At 42.1% G+C, this 20,250-nt stretch overlaps 1 protein-coding gene across 1 annotated transcript; it reads left to right on the plus strand.

The window, feature by feature from the left end:
* Positions 1–5,584: 5,584 nt before the first annotated feature.
* Positions 5,585–19,619, plus strand: syt1b (synaptotagmin Ib). The gene is made up of 9 exons (XM_063005076.1): positions 5,585–5,589; positions 10,397–10,566; positions 11,935–12,110; positions 14,043–14,147; positions 14,256–14,423; positions 15,814–15,981; positions 17,786–17,903; positions 18,419–18,552; positions 19,154–19,619. Exons 1-9 carry the CDS (start codon positions 5,585–5,587, stop codon positions 19,355–19,357), a joined length of 1,248 nt encoding a protein of 415 aa, XP_062861146.1. The 3' UTR covers positions 19,358–19,619.
* Positions 19,620–20,250: the final 631 nt, after the last annotated feature.

Consider the following 20,250-nt stretch of genomic DNA (forward strand, 5'->3'; position numbering starts at 1 on the left):
AAAACAATAACTCAACATGACATTCAGTGCCCTCCACAATTACTGGCCCCTCTGATAGAGATCAGTAAGAGGGTTATAAGCAATCCAACTTTTTGGTAAATTAGGCTAATCAAACTTAAAAGAGAAAATTCAACCTTAAGTTGAAGTATTAATTACTTTTGTTTATTTATGTATTTATTAGGATTTTAACGTCATGTTTTACACACTTTGGTTACATTAATGACAGAACAGATAGTTACTCTTTACACAAGATTCATCAGTTCACAAGTTTAATGTCAAACACAGTCAATTTTGGACAATTCTGTATCTCTAATTCACCTCACTTGCATCTTTGGACTGTGGGAGGAAACCGGAGCTCCCAGAGGAAGCTCGCGGACATGGGGAGAACATGCAAACTCCACACAGGACCCAGACCGCCCCATCTAGGGATCAAACCCAGGACCTTCTTGCTGTGAAGCAACAGTGCTACCCACTGAGCCACCACGACAAACCCTAATTACTTTTAACAAAACTAACAAAAGACCCTACCACAATTATTGGCACCCCTAGAAATTTTTGAGATAAAATGTAAATGAAGCATTTTCCATTTATATTTTATTTTTTTGTGTCTACAAACTTACTAGCTGTAATCCATGATGTGTGCTGACCTTCATAAGTCAGGGATGGCTATAAAATAGCTATTCATCTAACAATGCACATATCTACAGTTAGGGCAGTAAAGCAAAATCAGTTGGAACTGTGTTAAACAGGGGTCCTGGACAATGAGCCAAGTTTGTTTTACCTCCACTTACTGTGGCGGATGGTAAAAAAAAAATCCGCAGTGATCACTGTTGGAGAGTTACTGAAAGAAAAAATCATTTTGGGAGCACCAGTCTCCTTCAGATACCATCTTCATGCCAACAGATAAGAAGAACATTAATTAGTGTTTTATTGGCAAATTAAAGTTGTACAAAGTATTAAATGTAGAGGTGACAGTAATTAAGGCATGTGTTTTGTTGATGAGGCTTTTTTATGTAAGTAACTAAATTTCTTATAACTTTATATTGATCTTTACCAAAGGTGCCAATAATTGTGAAGCTGACTGTGTTTAGGTGTATTACACAGACTTGCTGTATTAGGCTGCACAAAGAGCAAAGTGGATATTGATTAAACTTCAGCTGGAGGGCTGTGTCTCAATCTGACCACAGAATCCTATAGAGTACTAGTAGCTATCAAGTAGCTTTGCAATTGGCCGTAATTCTCTGTTACGAGTTCAGCCTGATACAGCGAGTTTTATACTGATATATTATTATATACATGTGATGCTCCCTATTCATTTATCCATCCATGCCTTTAAGTGTGACTGAAGATTTTCATACCAACTAGGTGAAAACTACACCTGATACAAATGATGAAGTGTTCACAGACAAAGACTAACTGATTAAAGTAAAATTAGTCACAAATTTTTTTTAGATAAAAATACACTGATAAACTAAAACATCAGGCAATTTGGTTTGCTCTGACACACTGAGGCATGGACTCCACAAGACTCTGAAGGTGTCCTTTGTTATTTGGTACATTACCAGCAGGTCTTGTACATTGTGAGGTGAATTATACTACAGTGCATCTTGATATTATAACGAGGTCTGTGGTAGCTGGTGAACGTGCCCCGGGTTCCCAGCGAAACAGACGTTACAGAGCTCAGCAAACAAAGGGTTCTTATACCAGACCTCCCAATTAGTGCTGATCACCCACAGCTGTGGGGCGGGCTATTTAAGCCAGCTCTACACAGCAGTGGGTGTCGCACCTTTGTTTGTTTTGTGGTCTCTTGTGGCAGCTCGTCCACACTGTTGTTTAGCTATAGGTGGTAGCCCTGGTGGCGCTAGGCCATTAGGGTAAGTAAAACCGCAAGGTTTGAGGTATGAGGGTTTTCTTTCGTCCTCTTAGAAATAGTGTGGTGCGACGCCGCGCAGTCCTCGAACTGCTGTTTGTTTCAGCGCTAGCTTTAGCTTAGCGGTCTCACTCAGTGCTCTAGTAGCGCTGGTTATATCCTAGGCATCAGTGCCTTCAGTCAAACAGAACATTGGATTCTCCAACCGCTGGGTGGCGACTCCGGAAAGTACTCGGTAGTCACGCCAACATCCCCGGTTCGAATCCACACTCTCTACAGCTGCCCAGCTCTCGTGCAGTTGCTGGGCAGACTCCTTATCGCTGTCTCTTTAAAACGCTAACATTAGCATTAGCGGCTTTCACTCCGCGCTGTTTTAGCGTTGGTGGTAATTTCGGCATCAGTGCCTTTAGTTAAACGGAACATTGGATTCTGTAACCGCTGGGTGGCAACTCCGGAAAGTAATCGGCAGTCACGCCAGCATCCCCGGTTCGAATCCACGCCTTACCGTTGTGTAACCTTTCTCTTTTGTTTTTCTCCTTTTCAGATCGGTGTTTGTCAGCTTCCGTCGGAGTTTCCGATTGGGTTTTGTTTTATTTTATGTTAGCTGTTTACCTTTTCTGTTGTCCTTATTAATTGAATAAAATATCTTTTTATAATTTTACTTCTGCATTTGTGTCCCTTTCTTCCCACGTGACAGAAAGGTGCGACCATACCATGGACGCAGCAGAAGTTCCACCCCTTACGGACGTTCTACGTCATCAAGGGGTAGCGTTAGGCAGGCACGAGGTGGCCCTAAACGAGTTGGCGCAGCGGGTAGCTGCGCTCACCCTGCAGTCGCCAATTCTTAGGTCCGGTCCTGAACCCCCTGCCCACTCTCCTACCCACTCCGGAGGGTGCGGAAACCGCGACACCCCTATTTCGCCTCCCGAAAGGTATTCGGGAGAGGCTAAGAGGTGCCGTGGCTTCCTCCTCCAGTGTGCCCTTGCGTTTGAGCTGCAACCCTCTCGCTACCCTACGGAGCGATCGAAGGTTGCATACATAATTTCCCTGCTCACTGGCCGAGCTTTAGAATGGGCTACTGCCCTCTGGGAGCAAAATGCTCCAGAATGCTCTTCGGAAAGCTCCTTTAAGGAAGCTATAAAGGAGACCTTTTTTCACCCTTCGGGTGGCCGTGAGGTAGGCCCTCGTCTACTCGAGCTTACCCAAGGTGCTCGGTCAGTAGCCGATTATGTAATCGAGTTTCGAACGCTCGCGGCTGAGTGTGGTTGGGACGAGGGGGCCCTTACTGCCATATTCCATCGTGGTTTGTCTGGTAAGGTGAAGGACGAGCTAGCCACCAGGGACCCTCCTACCACTCTTAAGGACTTCTATGTCCTGGCCAACGCCATAGACACCCGCCTTCGCCAGCGAGCCCGGGAACGGGGCACCTGTTCCCCGTTCACCCGCTCGCAGGTCTCTCCCAATTCTCCTCCGCCTGTCCTGGATCCTGAGCCCATGCAGTTGGGGTCAGCTCGCGCTGGTGCCCCAACGGCTTCGGGTCCGTCTGCCAGACCCCGGCAGCCGTTAAACTAGCAGGCCGCTCTCGAGCTAGGGACTCGGGAGTGAGCCGAACTACCATCCCTGCCCAAGGACTATTTCTGCAGGCCCGGTTGCTTTGGGGTCTGGGAGACACAGACCTTCGGGTCTGTGTGGATTCAGGCGCGGTGGAGAGTTTCATAGACATCAACCTGGTACACAGGCTGGGGATTGAGGTCCAACCGCTAACAACTCCAGTGTCGGTCCATGCTGTGGATGGCCGACCTGTAGCGGGCAGCCCGATAACCCACCAGACGCGACCTCTCACGTTGCGCCTGGAAAACCACGAGGAACGGATCACCTTTCTTGTGACTCACGTTCCTCACCTCCAGGTGGTTTTGGGGTATTCGTGGCTGCAAAGACACAACCCCCAGATCGACTGGGCCACCGGATCGATCTTTATCTGGGGAACGCAGTGTCGGGACTCGTGCCTACTGCAAGGCGGCGCGAGCCCCGAGCCGTCCGAACCCAAGATGGCGATTCCGGATTTGGCAGCTGTTCCTCCTGTGTACCATGATTTACGGGAGGTTTTTAGCAAGTCCCGGGCGCAGGACTTGCCCCCCCACAGACCGTTCGATTGCGCCATCAACCTTTTGCCCGGCACTACTCCTCCTAGGGGGCGCCTTTTTTCGCTCTCCGGCCTAGAAAAGGTTGCTATGGAGGAGTATGTGCGTGAGGCGCTTAAACAGGGGTTCATCCGTCCTTCTTCCTCCCCAGCTGGGGCAGGGTTCTTTTTTGTGAACAAGAAGGACGGCACCCTGCGCCCCTGTATCGATTATCGCGGTCTGAATGCCATTACGATCAAGGATCGGTACCCGCTGCCGCTGATGGCCACGGCTTTCGAAGCCCTTCAGCGAGCATCGGTTTTTTCAAAGCTCGATCTTCGCAGCGCGTACAATTTGATCCGGATCAGGCAGGGGGATGAGTGGAAGACTGCGTTCATTACGCCCACTGGCCACTATGAGTACTCGGTGATGCCATTTGGGTTAATGAATGCCCCCGCAGTCTTCCAGAGATTTATCAATGAGGTCTTGCGGGAGACTCTTGGTAAATTCGTCTATGTTTACTTAGACGATATTCTTATCTTTAGTCAGTCCATCGACGAGCATATAGGGCATGTCCGACGAGTTCTCCAGCTCTTGCTCGACAACCATCTGTTTGTCAAGCTGGAGAAGTCGGTCTTTCACTCCCCCACGGTCTCGTTTCTGGGGTTTGTAGTGTCCAAGGGCACCCTGCGCATGGACTCGGCTAAAGTATCTGCGGTGGAGAAGTGGCCAACTCCAAGTTCTTTACGCCAACTGCAAAGGTTTTTGGGCTTTGCAAACTTTTTTCGGCGTTTCATTAAGAACTTTAGCTCAGTCGCCGCCCCGTTAACGGACCTCACAGGCAAAGGTCCGTTCCAATGGACGGTGCAGGCCCAGCAAGCTTTCGACAAGCTAAAAACACTCTTGACGACTGCTCCCGTCTTGCAGTTGCCCGACCCAGAGGAACCCTTCGTTGTCGAAGTGGATGCTTCCGAGGTCGGGGCTGGGGCAGTTTTGTCCCAAAGAGTGGGGCCGGGGAAGAAGCTACATCCATGTGCCTTCTTCTCGCACCGCCTGACTCCAGCCGAGCGGAACTACCCGGTTGGAGACAGGGAACTCTTGGCCATTAAGTTGGCGTTAGAGGAGTGGCGACACTGGCTCGAGGGGGCCAAACATCCTTTTCTTGTCTGGACGGATCACAAAAATCTGTCATTCATCCAGCAAGTCAAGAGGATGAACTCCCGTCAGGCCCGGTGGTCCTTATTTTTTGGAAGGTTCAATTTCACACTGTCTTATAGACCGGGGTCCGAAAACGTCAAACCGGACGCTCTGTCTAGACAGTGGGAACCGACCAGGCCGGAGACCGGACCTGATCCCGTGATCCCCTCGACCCAGATAGCGGCCCCAATCACATGGGGCATATCGAAGGTCATTCGGGATGCCCAACGGGCTGAACCCGACCCCGGTGGGGGACCTCCTGACAGACTGTACGTACCTTCATCCGTACGGCGTCAGGTCTTCGAGTGGGCTCATGCTTCCCCATTTGCGGCGCACCCAGGCGTGACTAAGTCCCTGGTCTTGCTGCGCCGAAGATTTTGGTGGCCGGGGATGGAGAATGAGGTACGTGACTTTGTCCGTGCCTGCTCGGTGTGTGCTCTTAACAAGAGTCCCAGAGAGCGCCCCAGGGGCCTTCTTCACCCGTTGCCAATACCGGCTAGACCGTGGTCCCACATTGCCCTGGACTTTGTGACAGGCTTGCCTAAGTCCAGAGGGTTCACGGCGGTATTGGTAATTGTCGACCGGTTTACCAAATCTTGCCTCTTTATCCCACTGCCCAAGCTACCATCCGCCATGGGCACTGCGCAGATCATTCTGAATCATGTGGTGAGAGCACATGGGGTCCCCTCAGACATTGTGTCAGATCGGGGCCCACAGTTTGTGAGCCAGTGCTGGCGGGCCTTTTGCCAAATTATTGGCGCGAAGGCCAGCTTATCCTCCGGTTACCACCCGGAGTCGAATGGGCAGTCGGAGAGGCTTATCCAGGATCTGAGCAAGATGCTCAGGTGCCTGACGGCAGGGAATCCGACCACGTGGTCGGATAAGCTGATGTGGGCAGAGTTTGCTCACAACACCCTGCATCATTCGGCGATCGGCATGTCACCGTTTGAAGCTCAGTTCGGGTACCCTCCTCCGCTCTTTCCTGAGCAAGAGCAGCAGGTAGCGGTCCCGTCTGTACAGCTTCAGGTCCGCCGCTGCCGCGCCGCCTGGCGCAAAGCTAGGCAGGCACTTGTGGCCACCCAGCGCTCTGTGAAGCGCAAAGCTGACCGCAGGCGGCAGCCGGCTCTTACCTTCCGGCCAGGCCAACGAGTACTTGTTTCAACGAGGGATCTCCCCGTTCGAGGTGTTCCACATAAGTTGGCACCCAAGTACATTGGCCCGTTCAAGGTGGTAAGGCGGATTAACCCGGTGACGTATAGGTTGGAGCTTCCTCCCCGCATGAAAGTGCATCCAACCTTCCATGTCTCCCATCTCCGACCATTTATGTGCGGGGGAGTTTTACCCCCTCCCCAACCTCCCGCCCCTCGTATCATCCAGGGTGCCCCTGCCTTCACGGTTCGCCGGTTACTTGACAGCAGGAAGGTTCAGGGTAGTACCCAATACTTGGTGGATTGGGAAGGTTACGGCCCTGAGGAACGTTCATGGGTACCGGCTCGTCAGATCCTGGACCCTGAACTGATCCGCGAGTTCCGACGGAACCGTGCTGCGGGTCTTGGGACCTCAGGAGCTGTCCCTAGAGGAGGGGGTTCTATAACGAGGTCTGTGGTAGCTGGTGAACGTGCCCCGGGTTCCCAGCGAAACAGACGTTACAGAGCTCAGCAAACAAAGGGTTCTTATACCAGACCTCCCAATTAGTGCTGATCACCCACAGCTGTGGGGCGGGCTATTTAAGCCAGCTCTACACAGCAGTGGGTGTCGCACCTTTGTTTGTTTTGTGGTCTCTTGTGGCAGCTCGTCCACACTGTTGTTTAGCTATAGGTGGTAGCCCTGGTGGCGCTAGGCCATTAGGGTAAGTAAAACCGCAAGGTTTGAGGTATGAGGGTTTTCTTTCGTCCTCTTAGAAATAGTGTGGTGCGACGCCGCGCAGTCCTCGAACTGCTGTTTGTTTCAGCGCTAGCTTTAGCTTAGCGGTCTCACTCAGTGCTCTAGTAGCGCTGGTTATATCCTAGGCATCAGTGCCTTCAGTCAAACAGAACATTGGATTCTCCAACCGCTGGGTGGCGACTCCGGAAAGTACTCGGTAGTCACGCCAACATCCCCGGTTCGAATCCACACTCTCTACAGCTGCCCAGCTCTCGTGCAGTTGCTGGGCAGACTCCTTATCGCTGTCTCTTTAAAACGCTAACATTAGCATTAGCGGCTTTCACTCCGCGCTGTTTTAGCGTTGGTGGTAATTTCGGCATCAGTGCCTTTAGTTAAACGGAACATTGGATTCTGTAACCGCTGGGTGGCAACTCCGGAAAGTAATCGGCAGTCACGCCAGCATCCCCGGTTCGAATCCACGCCTTACCGTTGTGTAACCTTTCTCTTTTGTTTTTCTCCTTTTCAGATCGGTGTTTGTCAGCTTCCGTCGGAGTTTCCGATTGGGTTTTGTTTTATTTTATGTTAGCTGTTTACCTTTTCTGTTGTCCTTATTAATTGAATAAAATATCTTTTTATAATTTTACTTCTGCATTTGTGTCCCTTTCTTCCCACGTGACAGATATTATTTCTTCCACAGTTAAAGAGGTGCACATGTGCCAGACCCACCACATAATCTTAAAACTATGGGATTCATAGAACCAGATGGCCTTCGTCCATTGCTATGATGTCCATTTTCAATGCCTGTCCTGAACCACTGTGGGCACTTTTGATGGTAGACAGGGGTTAGCATGGGTCCCTTGGTGGAATCATACACACTCCAACACTTGAATCAAAATTATTTGAGCCACAGTTGACCTGCTGTTGTACCAGATGTGTACCAGCCATCGATGGTACCAAACTTCTCGTACCAGATGCAATAGCAAATTTACAGTGCAATTAAGTGGACAGTAAGGGTATATCTGGGGGCCTGGGTTTGATCTATTCCTTTAGTCACCTTATTCAGATGTTCTCCCTGTGTCTGTATGGTTTACCTCCTGGTACTCTGGTTTTCTGCCATCTCTTAAAGAATGCAAAAGGTAGATTGGCAACATAATTAACTTATCACGATTTAAGTTAGTTTGAAGCGGATAATGAAATGAGTAAATGATCCTAAGTGTTCTTATTATAATTCTTTACGTTAGGAATCTGTGATACTACATAAATATACATATACAATGAACTGCAGTGATTCTCTCTCTTTCTCTCTCTCTCTCTCTCTCTCTCTCTCTCTCTCTCTCTCTCTCTCTCTCTCTCTCTCTCTTATCTCTCTCTCACTTTCTCACCTACTCTACAGCACACTATTCTTCATCACACTGTAATCTCTTCTTTGACACAAGCCCTGTGGATAGAACTGACCATCAGTCTGTAATTCAAGATTCCCAGCAGAGGAAACAGGTAAAAAATTATTTCTATTCTTAAACACAGTGATCGATTTTTTTTTAATTGCCAATGGAGAAATACTTAATAATTACTTGTATTTAATAATTAAATACAATTAAATGTAAATACAATCAAGTTTAATTTATTTACATACATTATTAGTACCTCAGTGTTGTTAAAATGTTAAGCAAACTCTAAAAGAAAATGTCTACACGTATGTAAATGTATGGGAAACATTTTATTTTTCTTTATATATTCGCACATATCCTGCTATAAGTTTGCATTGGCAGCGTAATGTGATCAGTCTGTCTCACTGTCAGTCTCACTGTCATGCTGTTTCTCATTTCCCTGTGGATTGAGAGGAAATCAATATGCCTTACTCTGCATTTCTTAAAATAATCTCAAGGTTAAAAAGTAGCAGCTTATATGCTATTTAGCACATCTTGACCTTTCCGGTTCTGAACGTCAGGGCCATCACTTGAGGGGAAAAAGTGGTGACAGTTAGAAGCGCATTGCTGTAGGTCCATGTGAATCAAATTTTGCTGGACTGCAAAGGGCAGTTTTCTAATGAATTGACTGGATTGCAACACTACGATACTCTATTTCAAAAACTTCATTGACATATTATAGGATAACAAATTATTTTAATAAAAAGAGTCATAAATCACAAACATAAGCGCTCTATTATGTCTATTACATGTTTTGTAAAATGTGTGGTACAACCAGTTCATTTTAACTAATGTAAAAAAATAAAGGAAGAAGAAAGAAAATGTAATGACACTTCTTTATTAGAAAAAAGGCCTTATAAACAATCCATAAATTCCATAAATTACTGAATTATTGGGTTTTGGTTGGGGACCCAGAGCCCAAGACTGTTGTACACACTGTTGTTTTAGCATATACCGTAAGCAAAATTACCAAATATTCTTAAGTGATGCACCGTCATACTTACTTTATATTTAGGTGCCAGATCAAGGCAAATTAAAATTGACTATGGACCAATAACAATATTCATTCATTCAATGTCTGTTTTACTACCGCTTGATTATGGTCAGGGTTGTGGTGGGTCCGATTAATTGGGCGAAAGGTAGAAAACACCCTGGACAGGTCGCCAGTCCATCATAGGGCAAACACACACACAACTTGGGGCAATTTCTAGTTGATGCAATTAGTCTGACTGAATCTCGTTGGACTTGTGGAAGAAACCTAAAACACCTGAAACCAATACGGACACAGGAAGAATATACAAACTTCACACAGAAAAGACCTTGGCCACCTGGAATCAAACCCAATCCCTTGCTCTACAGAGACAGCTCAACCCACTGCACCACCATGCCTCCCACAATAACAATATGTAATGGGTCATAAGTAGGAAAAATCTATTTAAATGGCACTTTAACTCATAATTTCCACACCGCAAGTTAGTTTCTTAAGAGTTTAGATTTCACAGTGTTGGAATTAAGTACGTAAATCAAATGTAAAAGAAGCTGCTTTTTATTGAACACTGTTATGCCAAAATCTTGACTTATACTGAGTATAGAATTTTTAATAAATAGTGTATATATTGCATATCAACAGCAATTAACTGTGGTATTTATGTAGAACATGCTAGAACGTGTAATTAAGACACTTTTAACAATAAGTCTGGCGACAGCATGTGAACTCAGAGAGGGTGTCCAATTTTTTGGCCATACACGCTATTTTTAGTTAACGCCATAAATTAAACGAGACAATCCGGTTGAACTGTGTGGTGCATTGCGTTACTTAGCAAAATTTTACTGACATGATTTGAGCTTAATGCTTACTACTCTGCTGTAGCACACACATATACACAACTGAATTATACCGTTGTTGTGTTTTTGTACAGAATGACCCCACTTCCTGGATTTACCACATCTGTGCAGAAGCTGAATGGCTCAGAGGCACTCAGACCCACTGAGGCTGCACCCACTCATGCCCAGTCACAAAATACACCAGGAGATGGGTCAATTTCTACTATCAGATACAAATTTCTGAATGAAATTCATAAAGTCAACTGTAAGCAAATACATACTTTCATATTATCTTCCTATTTAACATAAATATGCTTTCAAACTACACAAAGTTTGTGAACCATTTGGAATTGCTGAATTTCTGAATAAATTACTTATAAAATGTGTTCTGTCTAGGCTGGAAAACAGTATGTGGACCCCAGGGCTAACAAATTTTAAGTCAATTACCTAAGTTTAGTATAGATTTGTAGATTCTAGAGATACTTTGCAAAGCTCATCTTGTTCGAGAACATTGTAATTTTTCTTTTCGAGAACACCAAAACCTTATCCAAGTTGTATACATGGTAAAAGAAGCACCGTTGTTTGGTTAACTGACTTGGTTACGTGCCAGGACAACTTTCAGCCAGAGAAAGAGAAATCAAAACATCAAGAGTATCAAGAAACTTTCAGGTAAAGGTTAGATTGTCTAGTCATCTCCTGAAGCTTAACAAATGTTGGATTATGCAACAAGACAGTAATAATGATAATAACAATAATAATAATAATAATAATAATAATAACAACAACAATAATAATGATGATAGGATAATAATAATAATGATAATAATAATGATAATAATGATCATAATAATAATAAAAATTAAAATTAAAATAATAATGATAATAATAATAATAATTATTGTTATTATTATTATTATGATAAAAAATAATGATAATAATAATAAAAAATAATAATGATAATAATTATTATTATTGTTATTATTATTATTATGATAATGATAATAATAAAAAATAATGATAATGATAATGATGATAATAAAATAGCCAAAAGAACCTTCTAATTATTATTATTAAGTGTTGGATGCCCAAATCCAGTTCTTTTTATTCACAATACAGTTCTGATACAAAAGTTTTGATTATTGATTGAGATGGGTACTGGTCCAATAATAACATCTCAATACTGACTAAGACAATTTAATGTAAACCATTGCACACAAAATCACAAAAAGATTCATTAGTGTGAATGACATTTAAAAAATTCTCAGGTCTTTGCATATCCCAGCTTGATTGAAAGAGTAGCTGCTTAGTGGATCCTTTAGATTGATTGCCCAGAGCCCTAACCACTAAGCTGCCACTGCCCTGCCCTGTTTATTGAGTGATACTGATCCTCTGAATTAGATTGGAACATCCCTGGTTTTCATACCTTTTGCAGTCTGGACCATAAATAATTAATGTGTAATGCAGTATCATTAATTGCAGTCTTTTTTTGCAACTGTGGACAATCTCTACACAGGATTTAGGTGCATACACATTATTTAAAACTTCACATCACACACACTCAAAAACACAACATCTGCATATCCTTGCATCTTATAAATCTGTGGTTATAATTTGTATGGGTATGTTGTTCCAGTACCCTCTTGGGCTTTGGTGGCACTGAGCTTCATCCTCATCCTTTTGGCATTCAGCTGCTGCTTCTGCATCTGCAGCAAGTTTGTGTTCAAGAGAAAAAAGGAAAAACCTGAAAAAGAAAAAAGCAAAAAGGACCGTATTGGAATGACGACGGTTAAAGATGAGGGCGCAATGCAGGTGATGAGTCATTGTATTAATTATATATGAGGGTTCTTCAAAACGTTTCAGCACTTTTTTTTAAACTCTATTTAACAATTTCAAAAACAACTTACAGTAGACCCCTGAGTTACGAACGGTTTACCATACGAACATTTTGGGTTACGAGCGATCTTTTTCAACGTACTTAACTGTACGAACAAATTTCGGATTACGAACCGAAATTCACGAAACACGTGACGTCAAGAACAAGTTGACTCAGAGGGTCTCTATATTTAAGGGACAGTGGTAGCCTAGTGGGTAGAGCTTTGGGCTACCAACCGGAAGATTGGCGGTTCAAATCCAGGCTCTGCTATGCTGCCACTGTTGGGTCCTTGAGCAAGGCCCTTAACCCTGTCTGCTCTAGGGGCACTGTACGATGGCTGACCCTGCGCTCTGACCTCAGCTTCCAAACAAGCTGGGATATGCAAAGAAAGAATTTCATTGTACTGTACATCTGTATATGTATATATGACAAATAAAGTATGTCTTCTTCTTCTATATGTATATACAGTGAACGAACATTCAAACAGCGGACAATGTTTTCTTTATATTTTGTAAAATTCTATATTAAAATGACCCCAAAGAAGGTGCAGAGAAAGTGTAGTGGTGAGAAAATGAACAAATCTAATGCTATTTGTTGTGTTGTATTATTACTCCTGCCAGTAGCTGTCACTGTGTATCAGACAGAGGGGACAGAGTGAGTGAGAGAGAGAAGAAGGAAAGTAGGCTGAGTAAAGTATTCTTTCTTTCATGCAATTACACCTACAAAATACAATACTATTAAAATAAAGAAGGAAATAATAGAGAAATATGAGAGTTATTGTTGTTTCTGGTAGATACATTTTATAAAAAAAGAAAATTTATTATTAAAAGGAAATTTATTATGGTGTATGGTACAGCACGTACTGTACTGTACTGAAATGTGGTGTTTTTTATGTACAGTACTACTGTGTATTGTTGTTCATTATTGTTTATTACAGTATTATCTATTCTATAATTTAAGATTAAGGGAAGATGTACTTGTATTTATAACAAAAAAGACCATTTAAGACATTAGAAAGGTTAGGCAAGGGGGGGGGGGGTGGTTGGGAGGTCTGGCACGGATTAATTCTATTTACATTATTTCTTATGGGAAAAATATGTTTAACTTACGAACATTTTGACTTAGGAACAGCCTTTCGGAACCAATTACATTCGTAAGTTAAGGGTCTACTGTACATCACTCTACATTTTTTAATGTCATCAGCGAAAAATGTTTTTGGTTGAGCGTGTAGCCACTGACGCACCGCTGCATTCACATCATCATCACATGAAAATCTTCCTTGCCTTAAAGCTTCTTTGAGTGTCTAAAAAGGTGGAAATCAGGTGGCGCGTAATCCTAACTATAAGCTCTCTCTCAGTCTCTCAGACACGACCAGTTACTACTACTCCCAACCTCACCGTTTCAAACGAAAATATAAAAGTGCAGAAACTTTTTGAAGATTCCTCGTATTATATAGTTTGGATATTCTTTAAAATTTGTATTTAACTGACAAAAAAGTGTTTTCAATAGCCACATAATTCTTCCTCAAAGTTTGAATTTGATGCTTGTTACACACCCCAAAATAATTGCTGTGTTTAACCCTGTGTTCCATTACCTATCTTGTAAATGCGACTTTCTTTGCGTAATGGAGTTTCATATTACATTGCTTAATGCAGCAGGGAATTGTGTTAAGTGATAATGGATTTCTAAAGAACTGACACCATGTGGCTATATTTATCACAGTATGGTGGTATGCAATGCCATCTGAGTGCTCAAAGGTCAAACACATTTATATTATAATAATCTTAGTATTTACTTCTTTGAATTTTGTACTTGTCTCATACAGTGGTGGAAGGTAGCCTGAGCTCTGACATTGGTTTTTTTTTCAGACTTTACATCATGATCCTAAATCTAAGAAGGAGCTGAATACAAAAGAGGATGTGAAGCTTGGCAGACTGCAGTTCACACTCGACTACAACTTTACTGATAGCACAGTATGGATCGACAGCTGATACAAGTCTTAATATTTCTAATTGAACATTTAAAAAGAAAATCTTTCTCATTTTCAAATGTTCTTTTTTTCCCTGCTCACTGTATCAAAGCTTATTGTAGGTGTGATCCAGGCTGCAGATCTGGCTGCCATGGATATGAACGGGACATCTGATCCATATGTCAAGCTGTATCTCCTCCCAGACAAGAAAAAGAAGTTTGAGACTAAAATCTACAGAAAGACCTTGAACCCTACTTTCAATGAGCACTTTATGTTTAAGGTATAAAAATTCACAGGATGCTCGGTTTGTTCAAATCTCATCTGTGCTATCTACCTGGCTGGCAGTTGGCTGTACATGAGGGAAGAAAGTTGAATGTATTACTTATTTGCTGCTGCAGTTGTGGCCTCAGCTGGCCAGTCAAGGCTGCACAAGAAATGGATGATTCACAGACAGTAGTGTGTGCATTGCATGTTATTACAGGATGGGGGGGTGGACCCAAGAGCAGAGCTCCTGGTTTATTTATTTAAGGGTAAACAGTGAAAGTAAACTGATATAACAAAGTATGAAGACTGTGTTTGTGTGCTTTTCTGTTGTGAGAGCTTAAGGCTGAATTCAAACCAGCAACTCACTGAACCAGAGAGCAGTGCTTTACCACTGCTGTACTGGGGACATGGACAAACAGGTGGGAAAAGCACTCCAAAAGGTGGTAGTAAAAAAGGTGGGAACAACAAACAAAGGGAGACAATATACTCAAACAAAGGGAGACAATAATAATCAGATAAACTCGAACACAAAAACTAACTTCAGCCTTGGGGCTGAAAATACTCCTTTAACTAAAATATTTGCTCTCAGAAATTAATAAACTTAGACAATGAGCTTTAAGTCCAGCTCACTGTTTTCACCCAGAGTCATTTCCTGAGTTTAGACCTCAGTTTGTTGTTTGTTTGTTTGTTTGTTTGTTTGTTTGTTTGTTTGTTTCTTTTCTTTTTCTTTTTCTTTCTTCTTTTCTTTTCACCTTTTTGCTAGTTACCATACCATCTGCCCCTCTACAAAGGTGCAGCACTGAGCCATGGTTTGGGTGAGCTTTTTAAGCAGAGCCCAGCAGGTGTGTCTTATCACCCATCATCAGCAGTAATCAGTGCTTGCTCCCAGCTGGTGACAGGCGGCGTAGCCCGACCCCTTATACATGTCATGTGATAGTCTGTGGCTCTTATTGTTCAGGGCAGGGTTGGTGCAGTGGCAGTGCAAAGTTACAATTAGGGAACTGGAATAAATGGGGAGGAAATGGATGGATGGATGGATGGATGGATGTATGGATGGATAGAAAGAAAAAGCCATCAAGGTGTTTTTCAATAATGTAAAATGATCATTAATGTTCTATCCCATTTATCAAACATTTGGCCAGTCACTTTCTAATGGTGGAATAATTTAAGTGACAGTTTCTTAGATGTTCTTCTTTGGCCTACTGAAATGGCCAGAGACACTTGGAGAAATTTTGGATGACCAGAGATGATCTTTGTATATAATGCTTCTTACTGTTATTTGTTGGTGTAACTTTTACCATAGTGTAATGCCTAATGAAATCTTTTATACTTCTTCACAATTAAGTAAAACAATTAAGTACAAATATGTAGAACCTGACAGTTGGTCTGTGTTATTTTTATGGCAGGTTCCATACACAGAGCTGGGAGGAAAGACATTAGTCATGACAGTGTATGACTTTGACCGGTTCTCCAAGCATGATGCCATCGGAGATGTAAGGGTGCAGATGAACAAAGTTGATTTTAGTTATGTTACAGAGGAATGGAGAGACCTGCAGAAGGCACAAAATGAGGAGGTGAGAGACTAGACAAAATGAAGTAATAAAATGATTTAACTGAGTTTACTTTCAGGTTCCTACATATGTTAATAGAAATGAAACAGGTCTATAAATAAAAACAAACAATTAAGTATGAACATATTTATAAAATAAAAATAACAAAAATGTATTTTGATTATAGAAATACTTTTTTTTTTTTTTTTTTTTACATCGGGACAATTCCATGCAAATATCATCAGTAGCAGATTAGAGGTGGGAAAACATTGCAAACCTAGGTCCATACTTTATTTTATGGCTGTTAGTTTCTTGTATCTTGTCATTAAAAGATTTAGATAACAGCTTTGCTTTTTAATCATTGTTGTTCATGCTGTTTTAAGTCTTTTTGCAACACTTTTCACATGACAGTTTGATCTCTACCCATTCTCCCCTTTCTCCCCTCTTTTATAATGATTCAAGAAAACATCCTTTCTAAAGGCAATTTGTTGTTCGATAAACATGCTACTTCCAACTGTACTGTCAGGGATTACAAAGGGCTGCAAAGGTGCTGTTGCTCTGTAGCCTGTTCTGTTCTAGAGTTTAAAAGTCTAGTTTTAAAATTCTGTTACTAAAATTTGGTTTACGTTTACCATGATTGCTGTTTCTTGTGTGAATATACACTGATCAGCCATAACATTAAAACCACCTGCTTGTTTCTACACTCACTGTCCATTTTATCACCTCCACCATACACAATTACTGACTGTAGTCCATCTGTTTCTCTGCATGCTTTTTTTTTTAGCCTGCTTTCACCGTTCTTCAATGGTCAGGACCTCCACAGGACCACCACAGAGCAGGTGAAATTTGGGTGGTGGATCATTCTAAGCACTGCAGTGACACTGACATGGTGGTGGTGTGTTAGTGTGTGTTGTGCTGGTATGAGTGGATAAGACACAGCAGCGCTGATAGAGTTTTTAAACACCTCACTGTCACTGCTGGACTGAGAATAGTCCACCAACCAAAAATATCCAGACAACAGCGCTCCGTGGGCAGCGTCCTGTGACCACTGATGGTCTAGAAGATGACCAACTCAAACAGCAGCAATAGATGAGCGATCGTCTCTGACTTTACATGTACAAGGTGGAGCAACTAGGTAGGAGTGTCTAACATAGTGGACAGTGAGTAGACACGGTATTTTAAAACTCCAGCAGCGCTGCTGTGTCTGATCCACTCGTACCAGCACAACACACACTAACACACAACCACCATGTCAGTGTCACTGCAGTGCTGAGAATGATCCACCATCCAAATAATACCTGCTCTGTGGTGGTCCTGTTTCTATATGGTAAGTGGAGCTGATAAAATGGACAGTAAGTGTAAAAACAAAGAGGTAGTTTTAATGTTATGGCTGATCGGTGTATGGTAACAATTTTGTAACTAATCTGATTGCACCATTTTTAATATAGTGGCAAAATACATTTCCTCCCAATTACATACAATATATGATAAAAAAAAAGTATGTGGATACACTTTCTGATTATGAAGTTCAGGAATTTTTGCCACATTTAGTCAGGCAGAGCTCCATTGCTTGTAAGCTACATTGATAAAATAAACTAAAAATATGGGCAAACATTCTTTTTCACACATGTCCTGACTACATGTGTAATAAGTGAATATACAGTATATGTACATTTTATTTTCCAACATTTTAATTACAAAAAGGTTCAGTGACTAATAGCTGTGCTCTTCACCAGACTGCATCTTATTTAATTGGTTATTAAGTTGCCTTGATGCAAAACTTAATTATTAATTACAGATCGAGACGTTTGTTCTGTTTGCTTTGTAGCAGGAGCGGTTGGGTGATATTTGCCTGTCCCTGCGTTACGTTCCCACATCAGGTAAACTGACTGTTGTCATTTTGGAAGCCAAAAACCTTAAGAAAATGGATGTCGGTGGACTCTCAGGTAGGTCATTGGTACATGGCAAATTATAGGTTATACATTAAAAGTAAACCAACATATTGTTTTACAACAATGTCAGGTACACACAGTACACACTATAGTGTAGGCCACTCTTGCAGTCCCAGCTCAGAAAATGGCTGAAAACCACTGGCATAGATTCTACAAGTCTCCATAATAGTAAAGGAGGGGTAAAACATCATTCTTCCAAAAGATTTTCCCTTAATTGTTGTTTTGAGATTGACCATGGTGAGTGTGGTCCAAAATCGTCCATAGGTGTTCAGGTTAGAATATGATGGATATCATTTTCATACTTACGAAACCATTCAATGACCCCTGTGGACAGTGGAGCCCCATAAGGAATTGCATCCATCATTTACAGCATCTGTACACATGTTGCTCCACTTATTTGTTTAATGTTTTTCACCTTGAATTGGAGAGTGAGTGGTTTTTTGTCTTGTTTTCACCTATCCAAGTGACATTCCTGAACATCATCTGTTTATTGCACTCTTGTTCCATAGACCCTTATGTAAAGATTCACCTGATGCAAAATGGCAAAAGGCTAAAGAAGAAGAAAACAACAATAAAGAAAAACACCCTGAACCCATATTACAATGAATCATTCAGCTTTGAAGTTCCATCTGAACAAATACAGGTATCCAGTTTTAATTATTTTATAAGGCCAAAAAAATGTGGACACTCTCAATTATTAAGTTTGGATGTTTCAGCCACACTTATTACAAACAGATGTAAAAAAAATAATCTAATACACTAAATTACATGTTCCTGACTTTGTAGCAAGAGTATGACCCATATCTGTTTTAGCATGACTGTGCCAAAGCAAGGTCTATAAAGACCCGATGATGGCATAAAGGAACTCCAGTTGTGTAAACGCCCTGACCTCAACCCCACTGAACATAATTTCAGGCTAAACTGACAACTGACTGCAGGTCAAGCCTTTCAATACAACATCAGTGCCCATTCTAAGAACTGCTCCTTTGACTAAATATGCACAAATTTGCACAAACACACTACAGAACCTAATAAAAAGCCTATAGAAAGAACAGTGAAGGTTGATGTAGCTGCAAAAAGGGCCAAATCAATATTAATACCCATGATTTTGTGCAACAAGCTCATAGTCAGGTGTCCAAATACTTTTGTTTTACCACCTTAAAGAAAAATGATAACATTAAGTGATGATAGTTTTAGGGAACTGGAAACTATTCATTTAGCATCTCTGTTCTGCTTCTCTACAGAAGGTGCAGGTTGTACTGACAGTCCTAGACTACGACAAGATTGGCAAGAATGATGCCATTGGGAAGATCTTTGTAGGAATGAACAGCTCAGGGACTGAGCAGCGTCACTGGGAGGACATGCTGGCTACTCCAAGAAGACCTATTGCTCAGTGGCATGCCCTAAAAGCTAGGGAAGATGTGGATCCAGAGCTATCAAAGAAATAATTTATTGTGTAGGTTACTGTAATATACTGGTCAAACAGCTGTAATTACAGTATATACTGTTGAAAAGTGTACTGTATGTGTAAGGATTACATTTAACATACTTCCCAATCAGTGGTACTCCCAGTGCAGAGACCACTCCTACCTCATGTGTTTTTGGTCATTTTAACTATTTCCAGGGGCACCACTACAATTTTTGGGCCCCCCTGAAACCATCTGAAATTTACATTACTCTCAATAAAACTGGTCCTTTAATAATCCTTAACACTGTCTCCTTCTTCCTTATCCTACACTCTTATTTGATGCAGTATAATTCAACCTAGGCTAAGTTCACACTATACAGTTTTAGCCCAGATCTTTCTCTCGCCGACAGGTTTTGGAGATCAACAGATGTCGACGGCAAATCGGCCTTCACTCCGGGCTTAAAAAATTGAATACACAGAATACACTGGCATACACACAAGCCTTACAGTATTTGTAACCTTATTGTCCATGCCAAACCATAATACCTACGTTTCAATTGCAAAAATATTTATCTGCAGCTCTTTCTGCAGAACAGATAATCCCCGCTGTCCTTGTGTCCCAGTTCACTACATTACTCTTACTATTGTCATTTACCCCTTGTTTTTTTTTTGCTGCATTTCAGCACACAGACAAATTGGATGATGTCTTGGAAGGAAAACAACCTTTTAATATGTGACCACCCTATTGCTGATCAGTCATGTAGTAATCAAACCACAACAACTTAAAGACTCGCGATCTGACAACTTTTTTTAAACAGTTCTATTATTCACGTTAGTCAATATCAGACAAAAGTATTTTTAAGACTTTTAAAGTTTTAGCTAGGTGCAATTGACATTCTGCTTTAAAATGATTGGATACATTTTCGGCATTTA

The sequence above is a fragment of the Trichomycterus rosablanca genome, chromosome 11 (assembly GCF_030014385.1).
Source record: "Trichomycterus rosablanca isolate fTriRos1 chromosome 11, fTriRos1.hap1, whole genome shotgun sequence".
Taxonomy (NCBI): domain Eukaryota; kingdom Metazoa; phylum Chordata; class Actinopteri; order Siluriformes; family Trichomycteridae; genus Trichomycterus; species Trichomycterus rosablanca.

What these genes read in the sequence shown, in the direction of transcription:
- syt1b (XM_063005076.1), top strand. An exon ending in TGAAATTCATAAAGTCAACT is followed by an intron (nt 10,567 to 11,934) that starts GTAAGCAAATAC and finishes ATGTTGTTCCAG; the next exon opens with TACCCTCTTGGGCTTTGGTG. An exon ending in TTCCATCTGAACAAATACAG is followed by an intron (nt 18,553 to 19,153) that starts GTATCCAGTTTT and finishes GCTTCTCTACAG; the next exon opens with AAGGTGCAGGTTGTACTGAC.